Source organism: Humulus lupulus, chromosome 4 (assembly GCF_963169125.1).
Source record: "Humulus lupulus chromosome 4, drHumLupu1.1, whole genome shotgun sequence".
Taxonomy (NCBI): Eukaryota; Viridiplantae; Streptophyta; class Magnoliopsida; order Rosales; family Cannabaceae; genus Humulus; species Humulus lupulus.
Window position 1 is genome coordinate 248,234,814 of NC_084796.1, and position 26,045 is coordinate 248,260,858.

The window sequence follows — 26,045 nt, forward strand, 5'->3', positions numbered from 1 at the left end:
TGAGTACAGATCTATAAATCACAACTCTAAGTGGATTAGGCTATTACCGACAATCGGGGCTGAACCACTATAAAAATCTTGTGTGTTCTTTATTTTCTTGATTAAAACTGTCTGTTGTCGTTTACATTCTCTTGAAGGCTTGTCGTTATTGACGTTCTCACGTCGTTGGCTAAAAACGCAGTCAACAGAGATATTAGTAAAGCTCAATTTTTGCTCAACTATAGTGGGTTGAGATACTAGTAGAGCCTAACTAGACTTGGTTGAGATTCATATTTTTAATTTTAAACTTATTAATTATAATTTTAACATTAAATATATTTTCTAATGTTAATAATCTATTCTCGTTACAGGAATGACTCGAGTAGTAATCTATGCTCAATATGATGGGGAATGGAAGGAAGAGCAAGGGTTGTATAAATGGTCACCAAAGAATAAGGAAGTTATATCTATCATTGTTGATGACTCCAATATTACTTTTGAGGTGTTATTGGAGAAATTGTATAAGAATATTGGGGTGAATCAAAATGATATCGAATTGAAAATAAGTTACTTACCTATCATTGCGGGAGAAAATATACCACCACTCATTTTACGAGGGGATGAATGTCTTGCAGCTTATCTTTTGGATTGTGGAGAGAACAATCGTAGAGTTGCACTACGTGTGGAGCTCATTAAGAGAGAAGATATATGTGACATGGAAGTTGAACGCAACATGAAAGAAAATGAACAAAGTTTAGTAGATGATTACTTTGACCGTGAATTCTACTTTGAAAATAATATTTGTGATGCTGCTTCTGCACCAGGCGAAAGTGGTGTTAATCTAGGTTGTGAACCTGTGGACCTTCTTAACAAAAGGACAACATCATCATCTCCAACTCCAAATCACATTGACCCATTGAACTACTATGATTCGTTGGACCACCATGATGAACAAAATCAAGTCCCTAGTGAAGACACATTTTGTTTCCCAGATGGGTCAGATTTGGCAATTGGTCAAGAATTCAAGAACAAAGATGAGGTAAAAACTAAGTTGAACGATATTGCAATAAAGGCTTGCTTTGAGATGGAAATTAATAAATCTACCAAGTCATTATATGTGACAAAATGCATTGACAAGTCATGCAATTGGGCAGTGCGTGCAGCAAAAGTTACCAACTCAGAGCGTTTCTCAATACGAACTTATTGTAACACTCACACTTGTTCCCTTATTAGCCGGAAAAGAAAGCATCGTCAAGCAAGTGCTGCAGTAGTTTCTAATGTCGTGAGGTCAAGTTTCGATGGTCAAAAAGAGACACCGAAGCCAAAAGCAATAATGACGATTATGCAGAACAATCACATGCCAATAACATATTGGAAAGCTTGGAAGGGGAAAAAACTTGCAAACAACCTTCTTAGAGGTTCGCTTGAATTAAGTTTTCAAAATCTTCCAGCTTACTTATACATGGTTCGAAAGATGAATCCAGGTACGATCACGCATTTGGAGGTGGATGAAGATTCTAAATTCAAATATGTTTTCCTAGCATATGGAGCATGCATCAAAGGATTTCGTTGCATGAGAAAGGTTATTGCGGTGGATGGGACTTGGTTGAAGACCAAGTACAAAGGTGTAATGCTCATTGCAACAGCACAAGATGGTAATTTTCATCAATATCCTATTGCTTGGGCTGTGGTTGATTCAGAGAATGATGCTTCATGGTCATGGTTCCTTACAAAGTTACAAGAACTTATACCAGATGATAGTGATTTAGTCTTTATTTCAGATAGAAATCAAAGCATCATCAATGGGGTGTCAAATATTTACAGGAAGTCACAACATGGGCATTGTAGGTGGCATCTGTCTCAGAATATTAAAGCACGTGTCAGAGTTAAAGGTGTCATAAAATTATTCGAAGAAACTGCCAATGCCTATAAAGTTTCCGACTTCAACAAACTCTATGATGAATTGAAGAATAGATATCCCGTAGCAGTGAAGTATCTTGAAGAATCAAATCTCACTCTTAGTAAATGGGCGAGATCTCACTTTACAGGCTTTCGGTACAATATTATGACTACGAATGGTGCAGAATCTATTAATGCAGCACTGAGGGAACCTAGAGATTACCCTATCAATGCGTTGTTGGAGGCTATGCAGGCAAAAGTCTCTGAGTGGTTCAACAATCGCCGCAATATTGTGGCATCTATCAATACAAAGTGTACACCTTTAACTCCAAAGGCAGAGAATATTATTCGAAAAAGATTCAAGAAAGCATCGGAAATGAATGTGAAACAACTTAACCGATTTGAGTATGAGGTTACAGGTAAAGAAAATGATGCCATAATTGATTTAGGTCAAAGACAATGCTCATGTCGTGTCTTTGACCTTGATCAACTTCCATGTGTGCATGCATTAGCATCATATGAGCAAGCTGGAATAGAAGTGTATGATTTGCGCTCTAATTATTATAAGTTGGAAACTTGGGCGTTGGCTTATCTTGATACCATTTATCCAGTTCATCAACAAGAAGATTGGGATATCAATGAAGTTGAAGTATTGCTGAAGGTATTGCCTCCAAATGTCCCAATCAAGCGTGGTAGGGAAAAATTGAAAAGAATCCCATCAGTTGGTGAGGGAAAAAAATGGATAAAAAGGTGTGGTTTATGCGAGCAGCCTGGTCACTCCAAAAAAACATGCCCCTTACGAGCCACAACTTCTAAATTGTAATTGTTGATGCATATGCTTGTTTTAAATTACTATGGTTAATTTATATCATTGAATTTGAATTAATTTAAATTTTCTTGTGTTTACTTGAGATGAACCTCGACTTCCATGAGTAAAGCTCGACCATGGATGGTCGAGCTTTGCAAAGATTGATAAATATTCCAGTATAGAACGCCTGACATGAGTAGAGCTCGACCATCAATGGTCGAACTTTGTAAAGATAGATAAATATTTCAACATAGAGCTCAACTGACGTGAGTAGAGCTCAACTATGGATGGTCAACCTTTGTAAAGAAAGATAAATATTCCAGCATAGAGCTCAACTAACGTGAGTAGAGCTCGACCATGGATGGTCGAGCTTTGTAAAGATAGATAAATATTCCAGCATAGAGCTTGACTGACATGAGTAGAGCTCAACTGTCAACAGTCGAGATTTAGAAAAACTAATAATAATTTCATCATAAAGCTTAACTGTCATGAGTAGAGCTCGACTGTGTCAATATGTTTAATAAGAATAATTGAATATTAATAAATGTGACATTTAGTCTAGGAAAATTATGAAAATACAAATATTTTTATACAATAAATTTTATAAGTATATTGATAATTTTATTTATTAGTAAAAAAAAAGGCATTAACATTATTGCATTTATTAGATGCGGTACTTTATCTATAATAAATAGGAGACGTGTCAATATGTTTAATAAGAATAATCGAATATTAATAAATGTGACATTTAGTCTAGGAAAATTATGAAAATACAAATATTTGTATACAAGAAATTGATAAATGTGACATTTAGTCTATGAAAATTATGAAAATACAAATATTTTTATACAAGAAATTTTTTAAGTATATTGATAATTTTATTTATTAGTAAAAAAAGTGGCATTAACATTTGTATAGAGCTCGACTGTACGTGGTTGAGATTTTTAGAACCTTTACAAAATGGCTCGACTGATATGAGTAGAGTTCGACTGTACATGGTTGAGACTTTTAGAACCTTTACAAAATGTCTCGACTGATATGAGTAGAGCTCGACTGTACATGGTTGAGATTTTTAGAACCTATACAAAACGGCTCGACTGATATGAGTAGAGCTCGACTGTACATGGTTGAGATTTTTAGAACCTTTACAAAATGGCTCGACTGATATGAGTAGAGCTCGACTATACATGGATGAGTTTTGTAGAACCTTTACAAAATGACTCAACTGACATGAGTAGAGCTCAATTATACCTTGTCGAGTTTTATTACAAATATTTACAATATGACTCAACTAACATGAGTAGAACTCGACTATATATGGTCGAGATTTATCAAAAAATTATAATTTTGTTTACTATAGAGCTCGACTGACATGAGTAGAGCTCGACTATATCCAGTTGAGATTTCCAATACTAAATAAGCTTCAAATTTAGAGCTCAACTGACATTAGTATATGGTTGACAAATCTAGAGAAATTCATGATGATCTTCAACTACGTATAAAGTTTTTAAAACATTGTCATTCTTGAAACTATCCAAACATTTTAAAATATACAAATTACTAAAGATCCCAATCTTGACAAAAAATATCTACTGCCATCTTCATTTTGTAGAATGGTATCATGTCATCTGAAAGACGATCAAAAGTACAACCAGCCATGTCAAACTCAATGAACTTAATTGTGTACACTGCACAATCTCCCATGTTATAAGAAAAGTTTAAAATCAATAATAGACTTAAGATTGCAATAAATATAGACTAAGTAAGCATGTATATATAGACTTAGATAAATACACTTACCTTGAATTTTGTGGAACACTAAGTAAGCGTGTATATGTCCATGGTTTGTGAAGACATTGTGCTATGTCCTCAAATTGTGAAGATACACGAAGCATAGTTGGAATCATCGTTTGGAGTGGTAACATCAAAGCATCCATTTCTTTTGATGAGGTCGCTCCAATACTGCAGTCATAAACAATCAACTCTAATGCTTGTAAGTCTACTTTAACTGCAACCCAATGATGGTTCCCTATGTTTAAAGGCATATACAACTTTTTTTAGCCTTTCCATTTCTTGCCCCAAAAATGCGGATGATTCCCTGAAATATATTGACTTATTTCATCATCAATAATGCTAGGGTTAGAGTTGAAGTTGATGGTCACCAATTGAGTAAATTTTTCATCCAAAATGATTGCATCTTGTGGAATCACATCTTAATACTCATGTTGTCGCTTTCTAATGTCAAACAAAGCATCATCAATGTGCTGTAAAAAATAACAATAGCATTATACACGTGGAAACAAAATTAAGTCTTAGATATAAGGGATCATAAAAACATATGTCATACCTCACTAAATAGCCATTCATGGTCTTTAATAATCCGCTGGAAATAGTCTATAGTTCGTAAACCAAGCCCACGAAAGTGTCTATCTTTAAATGCATTTGACTCAGCTTGAGTTTCCCAACCTTCTAGATATTCTGAGCATTTTAGCCCAGATATTAATGCATACTCCATCAATGAGAATCGGATCGGTACCCCATTAACAACAAACCACATCTCTGAATCTCTATCACAGTCTGCTTCCCGAATGAGTAATAACCACATCACTTGACTTGAATGTTCATAGTTCTTAAAAAGATCAAGAAAGTGGCCAAACGGAGATTCCTTGAACAATTGTAAGTTGGTCGGGTCATTCTTTAGTACATCATTGATAAGTTTTGTGACCTTATCTAACTTTTCACACTTATCTTGCACTCAAAGTGTTCATTCTCCTCTAATATAGGCTTCAATCGAGGAATCTTTTCAATCTACAATAAATTAAATATCATATTTCTCAATATTAAATAACATAAAAACTTAAATATTTTACAAAACAAAACTTACTGAAAGTGTTTTCTGTCGTGGCATAGAGGAGGACTCTGATTGTTCATCAATATGTGATTCTAATTGTTCTTCAGAACATGTCACTGACTTTTCTTCAATATATACCTATTAATTAAATTTAAGAAAAATATAACTTTTTAATCAATAGAGTAAAAAACACGTTAGTCGAGCTCTACTCACTCTAGTTGAGCTTTACACTAAAATTTCATTTAGATTTTGGAAATCTCGACCATGTTTGGTAGAGCTCTACTAAAGCCTGGAAATCTCGACTATGTATGGTCGAGCTCTACTCACACCAGTCGAGCTCTATATTACAACTTCAATTAGACTTTGGAAATCTCTACTATGCATGATCGAGCTCTACTCACATCAGCCGAGCTTTACTCACTCCAGTTGAGCTCTACTCACAATAGTCAAGCTCTATGGTACAATTTCAATTAGGCTTTGGAAATCTTGACTATGTATGGTGTTGCTCGACTCACACCAGTTGAGCTCCATACTACAATTTCAATTAGAATTTGGAAATCTCCACTTTGGTCGAGCTCTACTCACACTTGTCGGGTTCTATGCTACAATTTTAATTAGACTTTGGAAATCTCAACTATGTATGGTCGAGCTCTACTCACCAGTCGAGCTCTATGCTATCAATTAGACTTTGGAAATCTCAACTCATGCTAATCGAGCCCTAAACTGAAAGTTCATTGCGTTTTTAAAAATCTCGACCATAACCACTTGAGCTATACTCGTTCTAGTTGAGTTCTACATTTTAAACCAATATTTTTCAAATCATGCATTTAGTGCTCTTAATTTATAGCCAATTGATTTCAATTAAATATATTATCTATTTTTAAAAAAAGTACAAGAATAGAAAAAATGTATTTAACTTCATTTACCTCATTATCTAATTGAGTCGTTGTTGTGTCTGCGGGAGGTGTTGGTGGCACACTAGCATCCAACGATTTTGAGCACGACGACTCCGGACTAGATTCGTGAATAATCAACTGTCGTTGAATCAGTTGTTGTGGATCTCTAATGCTTGGTATTTTCGTTCGTGCCATGGAATCTAGGAAATAAAGTGTATAAGAGTTGAGCTTGGGTGATTGGACAATCGATCCACCTAAAAATACTAATAGAAAGCAAATTTACATAAAAATATCATTATTCGAACATCATAATAAGATCTATTTAAATATATGGGTCTAAGAAAATTGACTTAAAGTGATTATGTACCGTGATTGAAATCTTCAATAAAAACAAGGTTGTTAATATATCAATTATCAAACTAAGCTAAAATGTACACTCTACATCACATATCCAATATGTTTTTTTTAACAAAAAAAAAAGATAATGAAGTAGTACAATTAATCAATGCAATGTAAGTATTCAATTCAAATATCAAACCATAAGCAACAACACATATTGTATATTAGTTGAAAATCTCAATCTAATTTAATAAAATTAGCTCATTGAGACATTTTCACAAATATATGGTTTGCATTATTATTAAGATTGTAAAATAAAAAAATTAATAAACAAAATAAATATTATAACAAAGTGTAATAGATTACACAAAAGTTTAATACAAAAAAATGGGTACTCATTGTCATTTTAATTCAAGAAATTAACTCATTTATATGTTTATATAAATATATAAAAGCTGAAAGAAAACATGATAAAAAAAAATAAAAACAAAAAAGTGAGAAATGTACCTTGGTGTGACAGTGGGAGTGAATATACTTTTGTTATTTTGCTTCTTTTCAATTTTTTGATAATTGTACTGTGATGTCAATATTGTATTATTAATATTGTAGTGAATGAATAGAAGAAAAAAAGAGTGGGAAAGTGGGAAAATGGGCCTGCGAAATGAGAGAAGGTAATATTTATATATAGGGTTTTTAGTTAAAAGGTTATTTTAGTAATTGTCTTCTTAAAATTGTAAAAAAAAATTAAAAAAATAAATAAATATTACTCAAATATAACCAGGTTATATTGTTAAAACCGAGTAATCACAAGGTTATATAACTCAATAACCCGGCCTTAATGAGGCTCCAAATTTTTTAAAAATGTTATTGTTTTACATACACAAAAGCCCTCCCAAATTTTAAAAAATATTATTTTATATATAATTTTTTTTAAAATAACATATTTTGTATAGGATCTCATACCACTCAGGATCAGCCCTATTATTGGATTTTTTAAAATATTTAATGCTAAAGTAAAGAAATAGTGCGAAAAAGCGAATTAAAATTCTAAAGTTGGATAATACACCAAAATATGGATTTAGTTACATTTGAAAATGTCATTGTTTCTTAGTTTTAGTAACATTTATAATTTTAGTGTCATTTGGGCCAAATGTAAGATATGCCCGTGTGAGTAAAAGTAGAGTGACATTTGAAAATATCACTAAAAATAATTAAATAATTTTTTTATTTATCACTAAATTATTTTTAATAATAAATTATAATTTATTTTTTATAGAAAAAAATAATTTTAGTGACATTTTAGAAAAATGTTACTAGTTTGATATTTAACTAAATGTATATATATTATTTGTTTTTAATGTATATTTTGTACGCATAAAATAAATCTTACAAATATTTTCAATAATTTAAAAACTTATCATTTCAATAAAATTTATGTATACAAAACATCCCAATAAATAGCTACAAAATAATGCATGTTATTATATTTACAAAAATTAACTAAAACAAAATACATAAGCATAAGCATAATATACAGTTTTCTTTCTTTTCCAATTTCTTCCAAACCACTAAACTGAAACAATACCTGCAATTAATATATCAACTTCCACTACAGGACATATTCCCAACACTGCAATTAAGATATCTACTCTTTTTGAATTAATTAATGTGAAACATTACAAAATTTTTCAGCAATTATTCCTGATAATCAACAAACTTCAAGTCTTACTTCATAAAACTGCATATGCTAAAACAAGAGTTGGCAACCACACATCACAGTCAATAATGATATGAAAGGCAGAAAACAATTGCTATTTAATGCAAACATCGAAAGAAGGGAAAAAAATTGTATAAAAATCCTGTACCCAGATCTTGTAAAAATTTAATCAATACACATATATATCAAGTAATGACCAGAAATCGCATACCCAAAACTAAAAGAGGGAGGAAATTTCTTCTTCTCCATTGCTACCTGTGTTGACCACATCAAAGACTCCATGAAGAGGCGCAATATAGGGTGTAGATCGGTTGGAGTTGAGAGAAATATAGAGAAATTGCAGTTAAAACTTAATAGAGAATGATGGAGATTTGGGTTGAGAGAGGTGCCATTAGTTTTTTTTTTTTTTTTAGAGAGAGGTGCGGCTAGTTAGTGGTAACACTAGTACATACCTTTTTTAAAATGTCACTAAAAATTATTTCTAGTGATAATTTTAAAATCCTACTTAAAATTATTTCTAGTGACATTTTAAAAATGTTACTAAATTTTAAAGGTAAAAACTGTAATATATTTAGTTAAATTTTCTATTAAATGCTACTAAAATATTGTTTTTGTAACATTTTTTAGCAAATGTTACTAATTATAATGTCACTAATTCAGTTCTTTGGTAAATCATCGATGAATGCTTCTCCACCATTTTTCTCTACTTCAAAGTCAAACAATGGGGCATCTGCCTAACCACCGGCCTTGTCTAACTTTTCAAAGCTTACATTCACCATAGTTGGGATTGGAAACCATGGAGTGGGCACCTCAATCCCCATAGGTACTATGGCTCGACCTTAAAAGGCTATAGAGAAAAGGGATTCTCAATCTCTAGTCGTTGTTGTTGTGGTGTTGTAAGGCTTGAATTGAAGTACACCATGGGAAACTCGTTGACCCATGCTCTTTTCAAGCTCTTGAGCTTTTTCTTTAGGTTACCTTTAAGGATTGTATTGATGGCCTTGACTTGACCCTACAAACTACTTGCCATAATTAGCACATACTCATAGAAATGTGGAATCCCAAAGCAACATTTAATGCTTTTCCAGATAAAGTTGACGCATTATGTGGAAGCAGCATCACCATTAACTGGTCTTGTATTTTATTTTTTTTAAAGATGGTTTGGGATGGACAGAAAAAGTTTGAAAATAGTCTAAGAAATTCCACCACCAAATTGTCATCCAAAAGCAAGTTTTCATACAAATTTGTATTCCTTCTTTATTAAATTCTCTACAATAGAAGACACCTTCCGTATGTCATCATTTTTTAGGGTTGAGAGTAACTCCAAAACTATCTTTACAAAAGGGAAATTCAAGTTTTTACACATTTTTTCTTAGATTTCCCATCTCTTTCTCACTCCATTTATCCTCTCTCTTTCTCCCTCCATTTCTCTCCTCTCTTAAATTATTCATGGAGACTAAAAAAATATACCCAATGATAGTTTTTTATAATTTAGAGCTTAAACTCACTAAAAGTTCAATTAAGACATTACTATATTTTCGAACTGATCTTGTCATAATTTTTTGGTTTTTTTTTTTTGCAATTTTTTTTTCAGTTTCTTCGTGATTTTTTTAAATCTGAAACGTTAAAATTTGCAGAAAACTCGATGTGTCTTGATGCCCAACTCAATGGGCCATTGTTATGATTTTCATGAAGAAAAAAAAATGATCTAGCTAGGTGAAATTCGATGCACTTCGATGTTATTTATTGAAAATGCATAACTTTTTACTAGAGTGTCAATTTGAGATTTTTTTTAATTTGCATATTTTTTAGAGATCTACATATTTGAGATGTGTAAATACACATTTGGGAAGTTTAACTTTTGATAACACCCCAAAGTTTAAAACAAAACCTAATATTTTCGAAGTTGGGCATGTTTTCAACTTTAAACTTCCCAAATGTGTATATACACATCTCAAACTTGTAGATCTCAAAAAAATACTCAAATTCAAAAAAAAAAATCACCTCAAACAAACACCCGAGTGAAAAGTTATGTATTTTCAATAAATGGTATCAGGTTTCATCGAGGTGAATTGAGTTTTTCATTAAAATCATGATTTTTAAGGGCCCATCGTGCTGGGTATCGAGATACATAGAGTTTTCTCATGAAAATCATGATTTTAAGGCCTCAATCGAGTTGGGCATCGGTGCACCTCGATATACCTCGATGAAAATCAATGTAATTCATTGAAAGTGCATAACTTTTTACACGAGTGCCTTTTTAAGGTTTTTTTTTTTTTAATTTTGGTATTTTTTTTAGATCCACACATTTGAGATGTGTACATACACATTTGGGAAGTTTAAAGGTTGAAAACATGCCCAACTTCGAAAATATTACGATATTGTTTTGAACTTTGGGGTGTTTTCAACATTTAAACTTCCCAAGTGTGTATGTATACATCTCAAACATGTAGATCTCAAAAAATATCCAAATTCAAAAAAAAAAATCACCTCAAACGAACACCCGAGTGAAAAGTAATGCATTTTCAATTAATGACATCGAGTTTCATCGAGGTGCATCGAGTTGTATCGAGGTGAATCGAGTTTTTCATGAAAATGATGATTTTTAAGGGCCCATCGAGTTGGGTATCGAAGTGCATCGAATTTTCTGCAAATTTTTACGTTTCAAATCTAAAAAAATTGAAAATAAATGCAAGCAAAATAAAAAAAAAATCATGCCCACATCTGTTCAAAATGCATATATTAGTGTCTTGATTAAACTTTTAGTGGGTTTAAGTTCAAAATCATCAAAAACTATCATGGGTATTTTCATTTAGTATCCATGGATAACTTAAGAGAGAAAAGAAATGGGGAGGGGGAAAGAGAGACGGGAAATGGAGGGGGAAAGAGAGAAATAGAGAGGGGAAAACTAAGGAAAAAAAAATGGAGGTGAGTGGGTGGTGATGGAGGTGCGTCGGCCATGGGGTAGATGGAGGAGAGAAGGTGAGGAAGATAGAGAATAGTGAAGGGCAACTTATCTCAGGGGCAGTTTTGGAAACAAAGGAAACAATGGCATAAAATGGTCATGTATATATAGCATAGCATAGTATATTTTTTATTTAGGAGCCCATAATACATAAATACTCAAATTTCCCTTAGAAAATCAAAAAAGTCAAGAAACCTCTCAAACACTATGACAATAATGAATACTTTGAATATAGTTTTCAAAGAGGGGCACCCTAATAAAGAATGAAAGGTGGTCTCATAAGCAGCTTAACATAAAGAACATATTTTGTTCGTAGCCAATCATGTGTTATTAACTGTAGTATGAATCCACTTTAGAGAAGCATTTCACAAAAAACAATTTGATCACCTTCGAAGGAATATTATAAGACTAAATGTTAAAATGTGCAACCCAATCAACCCGATCAACCACCCAACATCTACCCAACTCCGCATGTTGTCAAATAAGGTTATCAAAAATCGTTGCATGGGACCATATAATGGAAAGGATAACATGTGCCTCTTCTCCAATTAAAGACTGACAAGTGAGATATTGTTCGCCATGATGCCCTCAAAGCATGTATTTGAGTATTGCTTTGTGAAATTAATAAAAGTATAAAATTTATATATGATTGATTGATTGTATCATTTGTTATATACCCTATAAATAAATATCATAAAATTTAAAATTTATTAATATCACTGTAATCTTGAAATGGTACATTAGGACTAATAATACAGATTATGAATTAAATAGTCTATGGAACACTAATTGACTACTACTAGTGTGGTCCACTAGCCTTAAGAATGCATGTGATCCTAATCTAGATTACTGGTGTTGTAAGACAACTTAGTGGATATGTTTTATATGATAAGATTATATAAGACTGGACCTAATAACTCTTAATTAAAATATTGTTTACCATCAAGAGTTACAATTATATCACTAGATATCATAAGCATATCAATTTAAATTCTAAGAAATAATGAATTCTTGTTTATCTTTGTTGGGTTTTTTGATTCACTTGTCACAATTTGTTTGATAAAGGCTAAAGATTTTTGTTTCGGAGACTCATAAAGGTAATTGGTTGGGAACATAATTTATAGATACAAAATCCAAACGTTCTTAAGAGAAGTTGAAAGTTGGTTCCCTCTAGCTTAAGGGGTTCATTCTGGAACTGAACGGTTATTGAACCCGAATTTATAATAAGTTAAAAAATAAACAATTAGAGAAAATTCATGTGATGATTACAGACTATTAGAGAGAATTCCGTAATTTTGCTCTACAATTGCAAGAGTATAATATCATAATTTTTGTGAAATAATATCATAATTAATAAATGAGATTTATTAGAATAAAGAATTTAATTAATAATCTAATTTATTAGTGATTTAAATTATAGGTCATTCATAGGTCCCAAGTCGACTTATAAACATTATAAGGGTAAAAGTAACAATTGAAAGAGTATATTTGTAAAGAAAAGTTAGGGCCTGTTTGGCATTGTTTTCTGTTTTTTGTTTTCAAAATTGTGTTCTCATAAATGAGAACAAAAAACTGTTTTGGTAGTTTTAAAAAGCAAGAGTTGTTTGGTTAATGTTTTCTAAAAACAATTTTTTAGTTTTATTTTTTTTAAATCTTAAATAAAAAATTAACAAATATATTTACAAAGAGAAAAATATTTTTAAAGTTTGTAATAAATAATGAGATAAAATAATTTGAAAGAAAAAATGATGAAAAATAAGAAGTGAGAAAGTAAGAAAAGAAAATTTGAGAACAACAGAAAATAACTTTTTGTTGTTCTCAAAATTTTCTGTTTTTTGTAACTTTGTTTTTAAAAATTGTTTTCTGAAAACAATGCCAAACACTTTCACTTGTTTTCAAAAAACAGTTTTTAGCTTTTAAAAACAAAAAACTGTTTTTTAGTTAAGGTGTCAAACACTCTCTTAGTTTTTGGACAAATACATAATCATGAGATGATTAGTCATAATTGATTAATTATAAAATAAATAAATTAGAATAATATTTATTTGAATATATATGTAATTTTTGAAATTATTATATATGACAAATGATTAAATTTGAATTAGTTATTATCATTATATTTTTATTCAAATTTAAATTTGATTTGATTTTGTAGAAAATCAAGTAAATAATATATTTCTAAATATATAAGAAAGATAATATCTTTTTTTAAATTAATAAAGTAAAGGAGGAAGTAGACTTGCAAGCTGGTCAATGTCCATGTGCACAATGATTAGTTGATCAATGCCAAAACGTGACTTTCACTAGTTGACTTTCACTAATGGTAGTATAGATGGGCGGTCAATTCCACAAGGAGATAAATGAACAAAAAGACAAATAAAACGGTTAGAAAGTTAGTAATGTGAGAACAAGATAACATAATCAATATTTTTGTGGATTTTATGTTTGAATGATTAAATTAAAACGAAAATAAATAATAAAAAGGCTTGACGAGGCATCGGAGTTCCACAATAAATTTTGGTCACTTATTTACTTTGATAATTTGTAAATCTATTTGAGTAATAAAAATTCATACTTGAAGTACATATACATATTATTGTTATGAGAAACATAAAAACAACATAATATTATTGGCAATTATGCAGCAAAAATTACTCACAAAATAACAAATTAATATATAATGCCAATACTATTCTTACAAGAGATCCTAAATGGATACTATACTACTTTGGCGATAATGTAGTAAATGACTTCTCATATAATAACAAAATTAATATAAATTATTTTTGGTAAAATTACATAGAAAAAATTGAATCTATATAAAATTAATAATAAATATTAATTACATAAATAAAATAATACTAAAATTAATAAAACTCAAATATTAAGCTTTGAAAAACATTTATAAAAATAAATAAATATTACAAAATATAAAATTTTATCCATAAACCTCACCAAAATTACCCTAGCCTAGGCAAATAGGCATTCTCGCAATTTTCTCGCAATTTTCTAAAATTGGGAGAAATTTTCCAAGAAAATTGTGAGAATTGTGAGAAGACCATCTATTCTAACCTAGAGAGAGAAAGAATTCACTATTTTATAGAGAGAGGAGAAGAAAATGGTGTGTGGTCGAAGGATGAGGGTGCACCTATTTATAGGTGAAGAAAGGGACTAAAGTGCAAAATAAATTAAAAACAAATTACTAGAAATAAACCTTAAATAATATAATAATAAAACAACATTTGTCTCATGTGTTTTGGCAAAAGTTAACTTTGTTGTTTGATTTCTTTTTTTCCTTTGAGGTGGCGTAGGGGAAGAGATTAGTTGTAGAAGCTTGGCATGGGCGCACGCACACCAAGGTGATGGAACAGCAGTAGGCTAGCAGGCATAGGGGACTGCAGGCGTGGGCCGGGTTAGGTGCAGGTGTGCGGGTCAGGGAGCGTGATGCCCTTACCCAAAAATCCCCCACAACCCCGAAAAAGAATGCAAGAAATTGTCCCACCCCTGCCTGCGACTCCCAGCGCCACCACCCTTGCCTGCGACTCACAGCGCCACCACCGTCGCATACAATACCCAAGTCCTCACCGTCGCACTACCCTGTCCTCACCGTCGCACAACCCAGATCCACCCCCTAGTCTTCTCAGTTGACCTCCACGAGCCCCCAAATCTCATCGCGACGTCTACTTACCTATATCCTTCAAGCTCTCTCCCCTAACCAGTACCAAAGAAAAAGAAGAAGAAGAACGGGCGAATGGATAAAAGAAAATAGAAATTTTAGTTTAAATTTAGGATTTTTTTTACTTTAAATTAAGACTTCCATAATTAAATGCAATTTACTTTTTAATTGTGATTAAATAAAAGCAATAACTTTTATGGTAATTTAATTAGCATAACGTTTAATATAGTTGACTTGTTATTTTTTTTTCTAAAAAAAATATTAATATCTTTATTATTATTTTTATATATTTTAAATAAATAAACTATCTATTATGAATTTTAAATAATTTTGTTTCAATAATTTTTGGATTTTATATGATTTTTTATTTAATTTTTTAATATTTATATAAAAATAATAATAATAAGTAAAATATATATATAAATTTTATGATTTTTAAATTATTTTTAAAATCTTTTAAAATAATTTTTTATTTATATGTTAATTTTTTTATTGAATTATACACGTGACACTGATGTAGCAGTGCCTAAAATATCAAATCAACACTGATCATGAATCTTTTCTTCAGTAACATACATAATTCAAGAGGTGAATTTTTAACAAACAAAATACTTCAAGGGATACGATTTAAAAAATGTAATAGTTGGATGGAGAAAATCGTATTTATTCAAAATAAAAATAAAAAGTAAAAAACAAACTTCACCAAACAACTACACAATTGCAGCAAGACCTTGGACATGGAGAACACCAGCACTTGAAACCACACCAAGACCAACAGCCACTGCCCCACTCTTCCCCAACTGATAGTCACCAGCTTCCGTACTGCAAGACACCGTCACCCCGATCAGCCGACATCCTGAGTCGCCAACAACGCCACAACGACATCAACATCCAGACAACCACCAACATGCCCCCTACCACCAACACAGAAGAAAAGAGAGAAGCCACCTGAGTCCAAGAAATGGAAAGCAAGCCTGTGACGTAAGCACTCCAGCATAAGAAAAAGGTCGAATAACTCAAATTTAATACTTCAAACGGTGTGTGTAATGTAAATAAGCTATATTGTCTTAGCAAGTGCATAGGCTTTGATAACAATTATAAAATTATTATAAAAAAAATCCGGGTCCAAACTAAAAAAAAAATAGTTTTACAATAGTATAATTATTTTTTAGAATGTCTCTCAGTAAAATACCTAATACCTAGACTATCTGCAATGGACGATGTATCTAATTTTGATAAAAAATGAGCTAAGGTACAACTTTTAACCATTTAACATGCCATATTTAGCACATTTTATAACACCATTTAAGTTATATTATAATGCACTTTAAGTAAAAAAAAATGTTATAAATTATTTATTTGTTAAATCTCGAGAACAAAAATTTAATCAAATTGCCATTTTAGGTGTTTTGGCTTTAAGTAAAAATTATAACCCAACTACATTCATCTTCTTAAAGCGCCATTTATAAGCAACAAAATCCATTGCATTCGCAGCAGGTTTAAAGATTCAAACTTTCTTCAAAAAATCACAACAAAAGAACGAATCTGCGACGATTTCATCGAGCCAACTCAATTAGGAGAAAGCGATCAAGGAAACAACAAAAAAAAAAAATCACAGTTTTAAGGCAAAACATTGATTTCTGAAAGACAGAATTCATTGTTTTGCTACTCCAGCTCTTATTCAAAGAATTAGCAAATCTAAAGCTAAATGGACCAGCCAGAAACGAGAAAAATGAACATAAAAACTTTCAACATGCAAAGGAAGGAAAAAAAAAAAGCCAAGCCAATATGCTTCAAAATTACGCTTACTTTTCTCTCTCAGCACAAACTTTAAGCACAAAAAATAAAAGTGAGCATCACTATTGTTTCAATAAAATTAAGGGCCAACCAGGTCAAACCCTACAGCCCATCGAGTGTAAACAAAAGCAATGGTGCCCAAGAGCGAGCACTGGCAACAGTAAATAATTGCACCCTTCTACAAGCATGCAAAATATAGTATCAATACGTTCTCAATGAGTCGTCGGATCGTCTGCTACACACGTTTAAACCCCTCCAAGCTACGACTCGATTGGCCCTGCTGTAACTCCTGCCTGTAAGCAAAGAGAACCCACTCGTCTTTAATCAGTGTCTCAGAAAGAAAACCTCAATATCGTGGATACGGTTTTCAATTAGGATCAACAAAAGACTTGCTTCGATTTTAATGCCAACAAATGCAAGATTTGATCCCAAAAAAAAAAAGTAAAGAATATAACATAGGCAAGAAGCATTTGGAAGTTCTCACCTTATGTCAAAATTGTTTTTAAGCGCTCGATGAAGAAAGATTCATGACTATACCCACAGCAACTGTTTTCCCTGTAAGCATATAGAATATATGTTAGAGAATATGGAAACAAAAACCAAATTACAAAGTAAAAAACATTCAATCTGTTTGTTACCTTCAGTCCGGAGCGTGAACCTCCCAAGTTGTGGAAAGTCTCCGAATTTCTCAATGCATATCAAGTTGCTCACCTGTTTAGCCAAATGAAATAAGAACATGAAAATTTCTGAATATGAGATAAAAAAAAATTAATTTGAACCAATATCTTAATTGAACAAGAACAACATAAACCTGGACTCGGCAGAGAACAACAGCACCATTCTTCACAAAGAGCACTTTCTTCTTCATTGGTTTCTTGGTCTTCGGATCAATTTGCTGTAGCAGCTCTACAATTTCACACTCTTCAACAACAGAATGGATGTGAAGAACAGCTTTATAGCCAGCCGTGAAGATTGCCTAAATAACCATGTTTTGTCAGTTCACAAAACTAAATTCTATGTCAAAGATATACAAAGAGTAGTAGTTCATTTGCATACATTTTCCAGTAACTCGAGGATCTGCAACCGCGCAACAAACTCAGTTGTTGCTGCTATTGGATTTGCTGCATGAAGGTAAAACAAAAAAAAATGTAAGGCGAGAAGAGAGGACATATAAAACGAACTAGTAAACTACAAATTCATTGTGCAACAGGATAAAACAGTCAGCTACATGTATTAGAGACTGTGATGTTACATTACGCAACCCCAACTTATAAAATAATTATAATAAATTAATAAATAGAGAGAGAGAGAGAGACAGACAGACAAAAACAACAAGGGTAGGTAGGAGTAGAAGAGAAAGAGTAGAATATTATCAATGATGTAAATGATGTAAATAGAACTTGCTGATTCTGTATTTTCTCAAAGTATCACTTATAAATAGCATGTATCATTAAACACACAAAAAAAACCTTCGGTGGATATCAAAATGCTGCCTATAATTATAAGCGTGTACATCTTGAAGAAATTAGGCAAAAAAAAATGAAATATTATACACAGTAATAATTTTACTAATTATGTTTAATTTGCATCCATAAAATAGCAAAACAGAAAAAAGCATACCAACACTTGATAAAATAAATCCTGACAATATGTCCTCATCCTCGATCCCTGATAACCTGATCCTAACATTTTCACCAGGTCCTGCACGCTTGGTCTTATCTTCATCACAATATATGGCAAGCACTTTAACTTGAGCCTGCAAATAAGTAAATTAGCACGTAAAATCATCAATCTCCATAGAAGACAAGCAGATGAGATTTCAGAATGATAATATAAAGGAAAAAGATATCACCTTATTTGGCATGACCAATAAAGAATCACCTTCGCGCACACTGCCAGATTCTATTTTTCCCATAACAACAGTCCCCATGTCTTTAAATTTGTCCATAATGGGCATCCTACAGGTAAAAATTCTGAATATTAATAAAACTAGAAAGGAACAACATTTAGGAAAGAATAATTCTTAATTCTAATAACGGTTGCTTTACAGGAGTGAAAAAAAGAGAAGGAAAATTAGATTTAACTTCCACATTCCTATTTATTGCTTGTAGGAGATACCTTGTCTTCACATTATGTGTCCTTTATTTTAAAAGGCATTGTTTTGTAACTCTTTAAGGAAAATATAAAAATAGAGAAGAAAAAAATTGCAAGATCATTGAGAAATTAAACAGCAAACACCTAACCTAGATTAAACATTACACCCAATAAATCAAGCACCTCAAGAAAGGAAAATGCAATATTATACGCTTATACTACTGATGAGACAACTACTAGTTTTTTTTCCGACTTCTAAAAGGTTAACTACAATAAGATTAAAAAGGGCTCTCATACTCGCAACTTATATCAGTTTCTTAATGCTAAACGCATGCAACATAAATTATGAAAAAACAAAAGAAAAAGCAATCAACTGAGCCAATTCTTCAACACAAATATCAAATATATTATTCTTGCAATTTGGGATCCTCGTTCTAAATACATGTGGAGCTTTTACTCAAGGGCTGCTCTTGGCCCAGTGAATATTGCATATTCAGGTGTACAATTTGTTTATGTACTGATGTAAATCTTTATAACGGAGTTACTTTCCTAGTTTCTACAATATCTTTCATCATATCTTTAGGTTGATTACACCTACAACGGTAATGAAAACCGAGCATTTCGTGGATTCAAAATGCTTCTCCTCACAAAAAGAAAAAAAAAAACTATATTTTTACATCCAGAGTCCATAGAAAGATTAATGAAATCATCATAGAAATCTGGAGGAAAAATATAAAACTACCAAGTCCATAGCAAAAACTCATTAAAGATGAAAAAGCATAGAGATAAAAAAGCCTATACAGAAGACTAAAATATAACAAGTACCTGAAAGGGCCTTTAGGATCTCGCGGAGGAACTTCTATGGCATCGAGGGCCTCAAAGAGACAAGGACCATCCCACCACGGACACACACTCTTATCTATTCTAGTTTTCATGTTTGAGCCATGCAAACCAGAAATAGGTAGAAATAGGACATCTGTCAATTAAACAAGTATCAATGCAAGCAGCCCGAACTATAAATCTGTACACATCTACATAATACATTGCACGGTAGAAATCACAATAAGGCCAAGAATAGATACTCTACCCCTTACATGTAATTACTAGAAAAGTAATTCAATGAGCAGCCAAACTAACTACTATCTTATATACACATTTAACAAAATAGTATTTCATGTCCTAGTAACAACAATAAATCTAATAGGGTAAATTATAGCTGGATAATTGGATTCAAAATTGATAACAGACACATACCAAAAGAATTACCTTACAGGGAAAATTGGCTCAACTTATGAACTACAATGAAACATACAATTCTATAATTTTCTAACACATGCCACTGCATGTTTATTACCATAAGTGGCAAAAATTCCTAAAACATGAGTTCAAGGCTGGCAATCTTAGTATAACATTGTGTTTGTTGAAAAGTTTTGGAACTTCCTCAATTACCTTTCTTCACATTGTAGCCAGACGATTTCAAAAATGGTACCATCTTTGTCTCAATTTCATCGTACCTGGAGTATTATCAATATACAAAAACACCTTTAGTACTTGACAGGCTTGTTCACATATGCATTTGACAAAGAGGAGTGTGTAGGTAGGAGGGGATAGTTTAACACACCTTTCTTTTGACCAGTTCACAGTCGGATCATCCATTTTATTAACTACGATCAGTAGCTTGGATACACCCAAAGTTTTTGCAAGTTGGACATGTTCACGAGTCTGTCCACCTCTCTCATAACCCGTTTCGAATTCTCCTTTTCGAGCAGAGATAACCTATTTCAGATAGATTAGAGAAGGATATTGTAATTCCAAGATGCTGGACCCACCAATACATTCCCTTATGAAACCAGTACAAAAAAAAATCAAACTTACAAGCACTCCAATATCAGCTTGAGATGCACCACTGATCATATTTGGCACATAACTCTTGTGGCCCTGTACAAGCACAACCCAAAAAAACACAAGAGAGAGTTGAAAAAAAGAGGTACAAAACTCAAATGAAAAAAGGATGAATCATCATAAATAAAAACACAATAGAAAGCCATTTGAGCACTCTTTAGTACAGTTTTTTTACATGCATTAGATCTTTAAAACAAATATATACTTTGAAGATTTACCAATTATATTCTTATATAAGCGTCTAATATGAAGAAAAAAACTTTGTATCCCAAACCATATAACTAGTGAATAGCACTTCCGAAGCTCAACCAAAGAACACCCCTTCATAGTACCTGTTTCGCAAGGCTTTATTTAAATAGCAGTTCTAGATTTTAAGTTCAAAAGCTACTTCTTAATCAATAAAAGTCTTTCTCCTTAATGCCCACTTATTCCATATTTAAGAAAGCAGGCTGACACTAACTCAAAACCCATATACTTTTTCTTTACTTAAAATTGAAAATTCTTTTAGTAGCCTAAGTTGAACCTAAATGCTAATAAATATCCATAATGTACCACCAAATCAAAACAGACTTGTGCAATGAGTTACAGGTATCATTACAATAATACAGTTACTTTAAAAGGGCGAGCATATAAATTGATTCACTTACGGGTGCATCCAAAATAGTAAATCTTGTTGTCTCTGTTTCGAAGTGTGCTCGTCCAACTTCAACTGTTTTCCCCTAATGCCAGGATCACAAAAGCAATAATTTAGAAACTCAATAATCATAAAAAGCAGTTCAAAACATCATTTAGCAATAACTTAGAGGGGAGAGAAAGAAAGAATAAAAATGACTATGTTTTTTTATTCCTACCTTAACCCTCTCCTCTTCATTGGTGTCCATAATATAGGCCATGTACCTGTCACATGCATAATCAATATACTAAACTAATCATCAAAAAATAGACATCTACAATCCAATCCGATTGTGTTAACATTATTTTATTTTCTGGCTTGAAGACAGTGTGTAAATTAGAAGAGCTTTATTATGTTATATATATATATATATATATATATTAATGCATTTCTTGACCAAAATAATCATCCTTCTATAGAAATATATAAAACTAAGTCAACGAAAAAGTAGACAACATTTACGAAATCAGATCATAGAAATGAATCAATTTGACAATGCAAATACTTATCATACCAGAGCATTCAACAGGTATACCCAAACAACACAGATGATCTAATGACACCTTGCTGCTACTCATAATTTTCATCCAAGAATATATTTTCTTCTCAAATTTATTCATATTCTGATTTTCAACTTGTCCTTAAAGAACTTCAATGATCTAAACTTTGATGCTCTAATTGAATGAAATTTATATTTTGTATACCACAATTACAAAAATGTAAGTTTAATTATCTAAAATGAAATAACAAAAGATTGAGGGCCAACAAGTATGGTCTGGTCAATTCTTTAACAGTTAAATGTATGCAAATCCAAGACCAAATTTAAAATAATGAAGGCAGTACATTTACAAAATGTTACCAAAAGACAAAACATCCGATAAAAATGAGGATCAGTTCTACCTGAAACCTTAAATTTCAAAAAGGCAAATAAAAAATAACAACTTTACAAGTTTAATATAGCTCACCAGCTTTCCCTGCTTTTATCCTTGGCTTCTTTTTCATACTTCTGAATTGTACGATCATCAACCTGACCACTAAGGAAAAGTATCTGGCCTCCAGTTGTGGACTTACCAGCATCTGCAAACAATCATATTGTAAGTTAGGATCATCAAATATCAAAGTTGACGACAACAACAATGAGAGATCAACCAGTTAAAAAACAGTACCACCTAGAATATGACTGTAGAAGGGCAAAAAAAGAAGAAAAAACAGACAGGAAACAAACAAAAAACAAGAATAAGCAATAAAAGTAAATTTTGAAGACAACCTTTTATGCAGAAACAAAAATGCATGCTTTAGCATATTTTCTAAATCCCATAACAAGAGCCATAAGATAAAAGGAAAGCAACAAAAAAATACCAAAATGAAAGTAGCTAAGGTAGTCTTGCAAGTTGCAAACTATGATGTTCTAATGATGAGGACTCACAAAACTAGTAGCAAGAGACAAACATTAAATTTCAAATCAACATAGTGACCTAAACTTTTTTTTTAAATTGCTAAGCTTATAAGTTACTCCTACAATGCACAACAGTGTTGTGAAATAAATACTACCATGTATTCTACACAAATTAGATTATCCCCGTCTCCAACCTCCTTTTGTCTACTTCTGGTTTTACAACTATTAACTTGAGAGTACATAGATGACTTACCCACGTGACCAATAAAGACCACATTCAAATGTCTCTTCTTATTTAGTTCCATCTCATCTTCATCTTCTGGGGGTGGAACTTCTTTCTCTTTCATTGGAACTGAAAGTGAAAAGGTCAGCATTGAAAAAATATTAACAACTTTTAAAAAATTATAAATTAATAAAAAAAAGGATCTAACAAAAATTCTCTCTTTCGCTGTAAATTTGTTATGAAAGGAAAAAGACCCAGCAAACAATAATTAAAACATAAATGCGGTCCAAAAAGAATACCTGCATGAAGAAATTAATCAAAGTTTCATAGGAAAAATAAACAAAGAGATACAGTAAAATGCCCATAAAGTACCTTTCTGATCAACTTGGACTGGCTCAGTGGAGTGTGTTTGGACCTCTTCCTTTGTGTCTGACAAACCAAATACAGAAAATAAAATATTTCTTCACCTAACATTCTCTATATATCTCCTATAATTACAGATATCAATAAAGGTCAAAAAACCCCAATTGCGTGGAAAACCAAAATAAATGTATTAATGCTGGAACAAATTTTCTTCTGTAGAATTCAAAGTACTCTTTGAAGAATAGAGCACTAATAGATAAGGTTCAAAATCATGTAGGTGTATACAAAAATTGAAAACTTTCTCCCCAGTGAATTCACATTTTCACCAATTTACAGCTCGCATACTTTAGTAACGTTGAAAAAGTTAATAAGGAACTTTGTCAAAAGATATTAAGCATTTCAGTTCAATATATACCTAAATCATATACTAAATTACGTACTCTCAAACAGAGAAACCACTACAGGAAAAATTAGAGCAACAAAATGAAATCAAATGACTCAATTTTACTGGTACTACCATACCAACCTTCCTCCATTCTATCACTTTCCTCAACTTCTTCTGTCTTTGGTTCTTCAGGATTAATAACCCCATTATCATCTGCTAAATTCGAATAAAAAACAGACCAAATAGATTCAAAAATTAAAGCAAACACAACAGCAGCAGCAGCAACAACAACAAAAATCACACATTTTACCGTACCTGCAGGGTCAAGTTGTAAAGACCGAATCTCCTCCTCAATATCTACATTTGAAGAAACCCATTTCACTCATTTTCATTAGCTCTCACAATTCAACAACAATTTCAATCTATTCTTATTTTTGCTCAATTTAATTACTAAGGTGTTGTAAACAAACTTCGAAGTTACCCAAAATACATATACTAAGTAACATCAATAGGCTCAGTTCATTTTAGCAATATCAACCAAAACATAACAAAAACTTTAAAAGCAAAAATATGATTTTTGGGGGGTTAATTACTAACAGATTATCCGCAATTAGTTCATAATCACCTCTTCCTTAATTTATCATATATAATCAAAGAATTATAGAATTTCACTAAAACAAAAATGAAAATTCACATCTATAATACTGCCACCGATTATCGAACTTTAAACTAGCAGATCTACGCAAACTTTTACCTCAAATAAAATAAAATATGGCCGAAACGACTTTAATCGCGATTTCATATGCATATCTAGGGAGGAAATACAATAATCGAAATAACGTACCCATGGTCTGGATGCTCATGGAGGATGAATCGGAACTTAGGGTTTTCGGAAAAGTTGTAGAGAGAGAAAGAGAAGTGATAAATTAGAGTGAGAAAACGGAGGCGTGCGAAGAAAGAAGATTGCGGTTTTATTAAAATCTGGAAAATAGTGAGAGTTTGTATAGAGAGAATGTGTTTTCTTTTACTTGTATTTTTTTTTTTTTAAGTTGCTACGGTAATTTTGTTTGGTTTTCTCCATTTCTTTTTTGAGCTGGCGGCCTCGCAGTCTGGGCCTTCAGAGTTAGGCTTCACGCCATGGATCCACCCAACCCGGCCCATGTATTTGGACTATGTTTTGGGAAATTTTCGATTTTTACAACTTTTTCGTGTTAGTGGACTTTGTTGTGGACATCTTAGTGAACTTTTCTTTGTACAATTTGTCTTCTTCCCATTATTATTATGGATTTGTGTTTTATACTTTTTGTGGAAATGTGACTCAAATCAAAAAGATGAATAGCAAAACATAGAGGGATCAATTTCATCGAAGAAGCTTCTTGTCTAGACAAAAGATGTAATGTCTCAAATTCTCTAATGTGGCTTAATGCCTGGATTAGGGGGTCAGGATGGTCATAATTGATTTATTATGCAATTATGTGATTAAATGCATAATTATGTGAATTATATGATGATAATTGCATGCATGTGGGCCCACTTTTTATTAGAAATGCATTTTCGTAATTTGGTCCGTTAAAGGCATATCTGTATATTTATGTGCATGTTGGTGATTTATGGGTGAAACCACATTGTTATGTGAATATGTTTGAGCTATTCGACATGAAACGATCTTAGGTTGCAAGATTAGCAGTTTAGTCATAACGGGATTAATTTTCAAGCTCGGGGTAAGTCTGGGGGTAATTTGATGCTTTGTACATTACCGGGAATGAATGGGTAATGAGACATGATTTAATTATTATTTGAGAATATTGGGAATAACGGGAATTGGATGACGTTAATTATAATTAACGGGATAGACGGGAAATGATTGTTTTGCCCTTGGGTGGCTGTTAAGGTTTTAATTAGGCCTAGGGGCATTTTGGTCTTTTGACCATGGGATATGTTTTAACTTAGAGGGTTGTAGAAGGGTCTAAGGTAAAACATAGCAGCTTGTTCCTCTCACTCTCTCGATCATTTCTCCCTCTCTTTCTCGATTTGGAGTCTTGAAGCTAAGTGGAAATTGGAGCTTGAGGGTTAAGGTTTGGA

At 32.1% G+C, this 26,045-nt stretch overlaps 2 protein-coding genes across 3 annotated transcripts; one reads left to right on the forward strand and one right to left on the reverse strand.

Annotated features, from left to right (window-relative positions):
• Positions 1 to 352: 352 nt before the first annotated feature.
• On the forward strand, positions 353 to 2,701 carry LOC133833156 (uncharacterized). The gene has a single exon (XM_062263408.1). The coding sequence runs from the start codon at positions 353 to 355 to the stop codon at positions 2,699 to 2,701; it is 2,349 nt and encodes a 782-aa protein (XP_062119392.1).
• Positions 2,702 to 16,917: 14,216 nt separating this feature from the next.
• On the reverse strand, positions 16,918 to 24,981 carry LOC133831610 (uncharacterized). 2 transcript variants are annotated; one of them, XM_062261978.1, is made up of 19 exons: positions 24,808 to 24,981; positions 24,279 to 24,320; positions 24,105 to 24,179; positions 23,588 to 23,644; positions 23,246 to 23,344; positions 22,562 to 22,673; positions 21,775 to 21,820; positions 21,571 to 21,642; positions 20,897 to 20,959; positions 20,643 to 20,797; positions 20,471 to 20,535; positions 19,847 to 19,997; positions 18,780 to 18,885; positions 18,548 to 18,683; positions 17,984 to 18,048; positions 17,739 to 17,903; positions 17,566 to 17,638; positions 17,412 to 17,482; positions 16,918 to 17,220 (listed from the first exon to the last, which is right to left on the reverse strand). In XM_062261978.1, exons 1-18 carry the CDS (start codon positions 24,824 to 24,826, stop codon positions 17,430 to 17,432), a joined length of 1,554 nt encoding a protein of 517 aa, XP_062117962.1. In that variant the 5' UTR covers positions 24,827 to 24,981; the 3' UTR covers positions 16,918 to 17,220; positions 17,412 to 17,429. The 2 variants fall into 2 exon arrangements, with proteins under 2 accessions (XP_062117962.1, XP_062117963.1); XM_062261979.1 differs by having other exon boundaries at positions 24,105 to 24,176; positions 24,808 to 24,980.
• Positions 24,982 to 26,045: the final 1,064 nt, after the last annotated feature.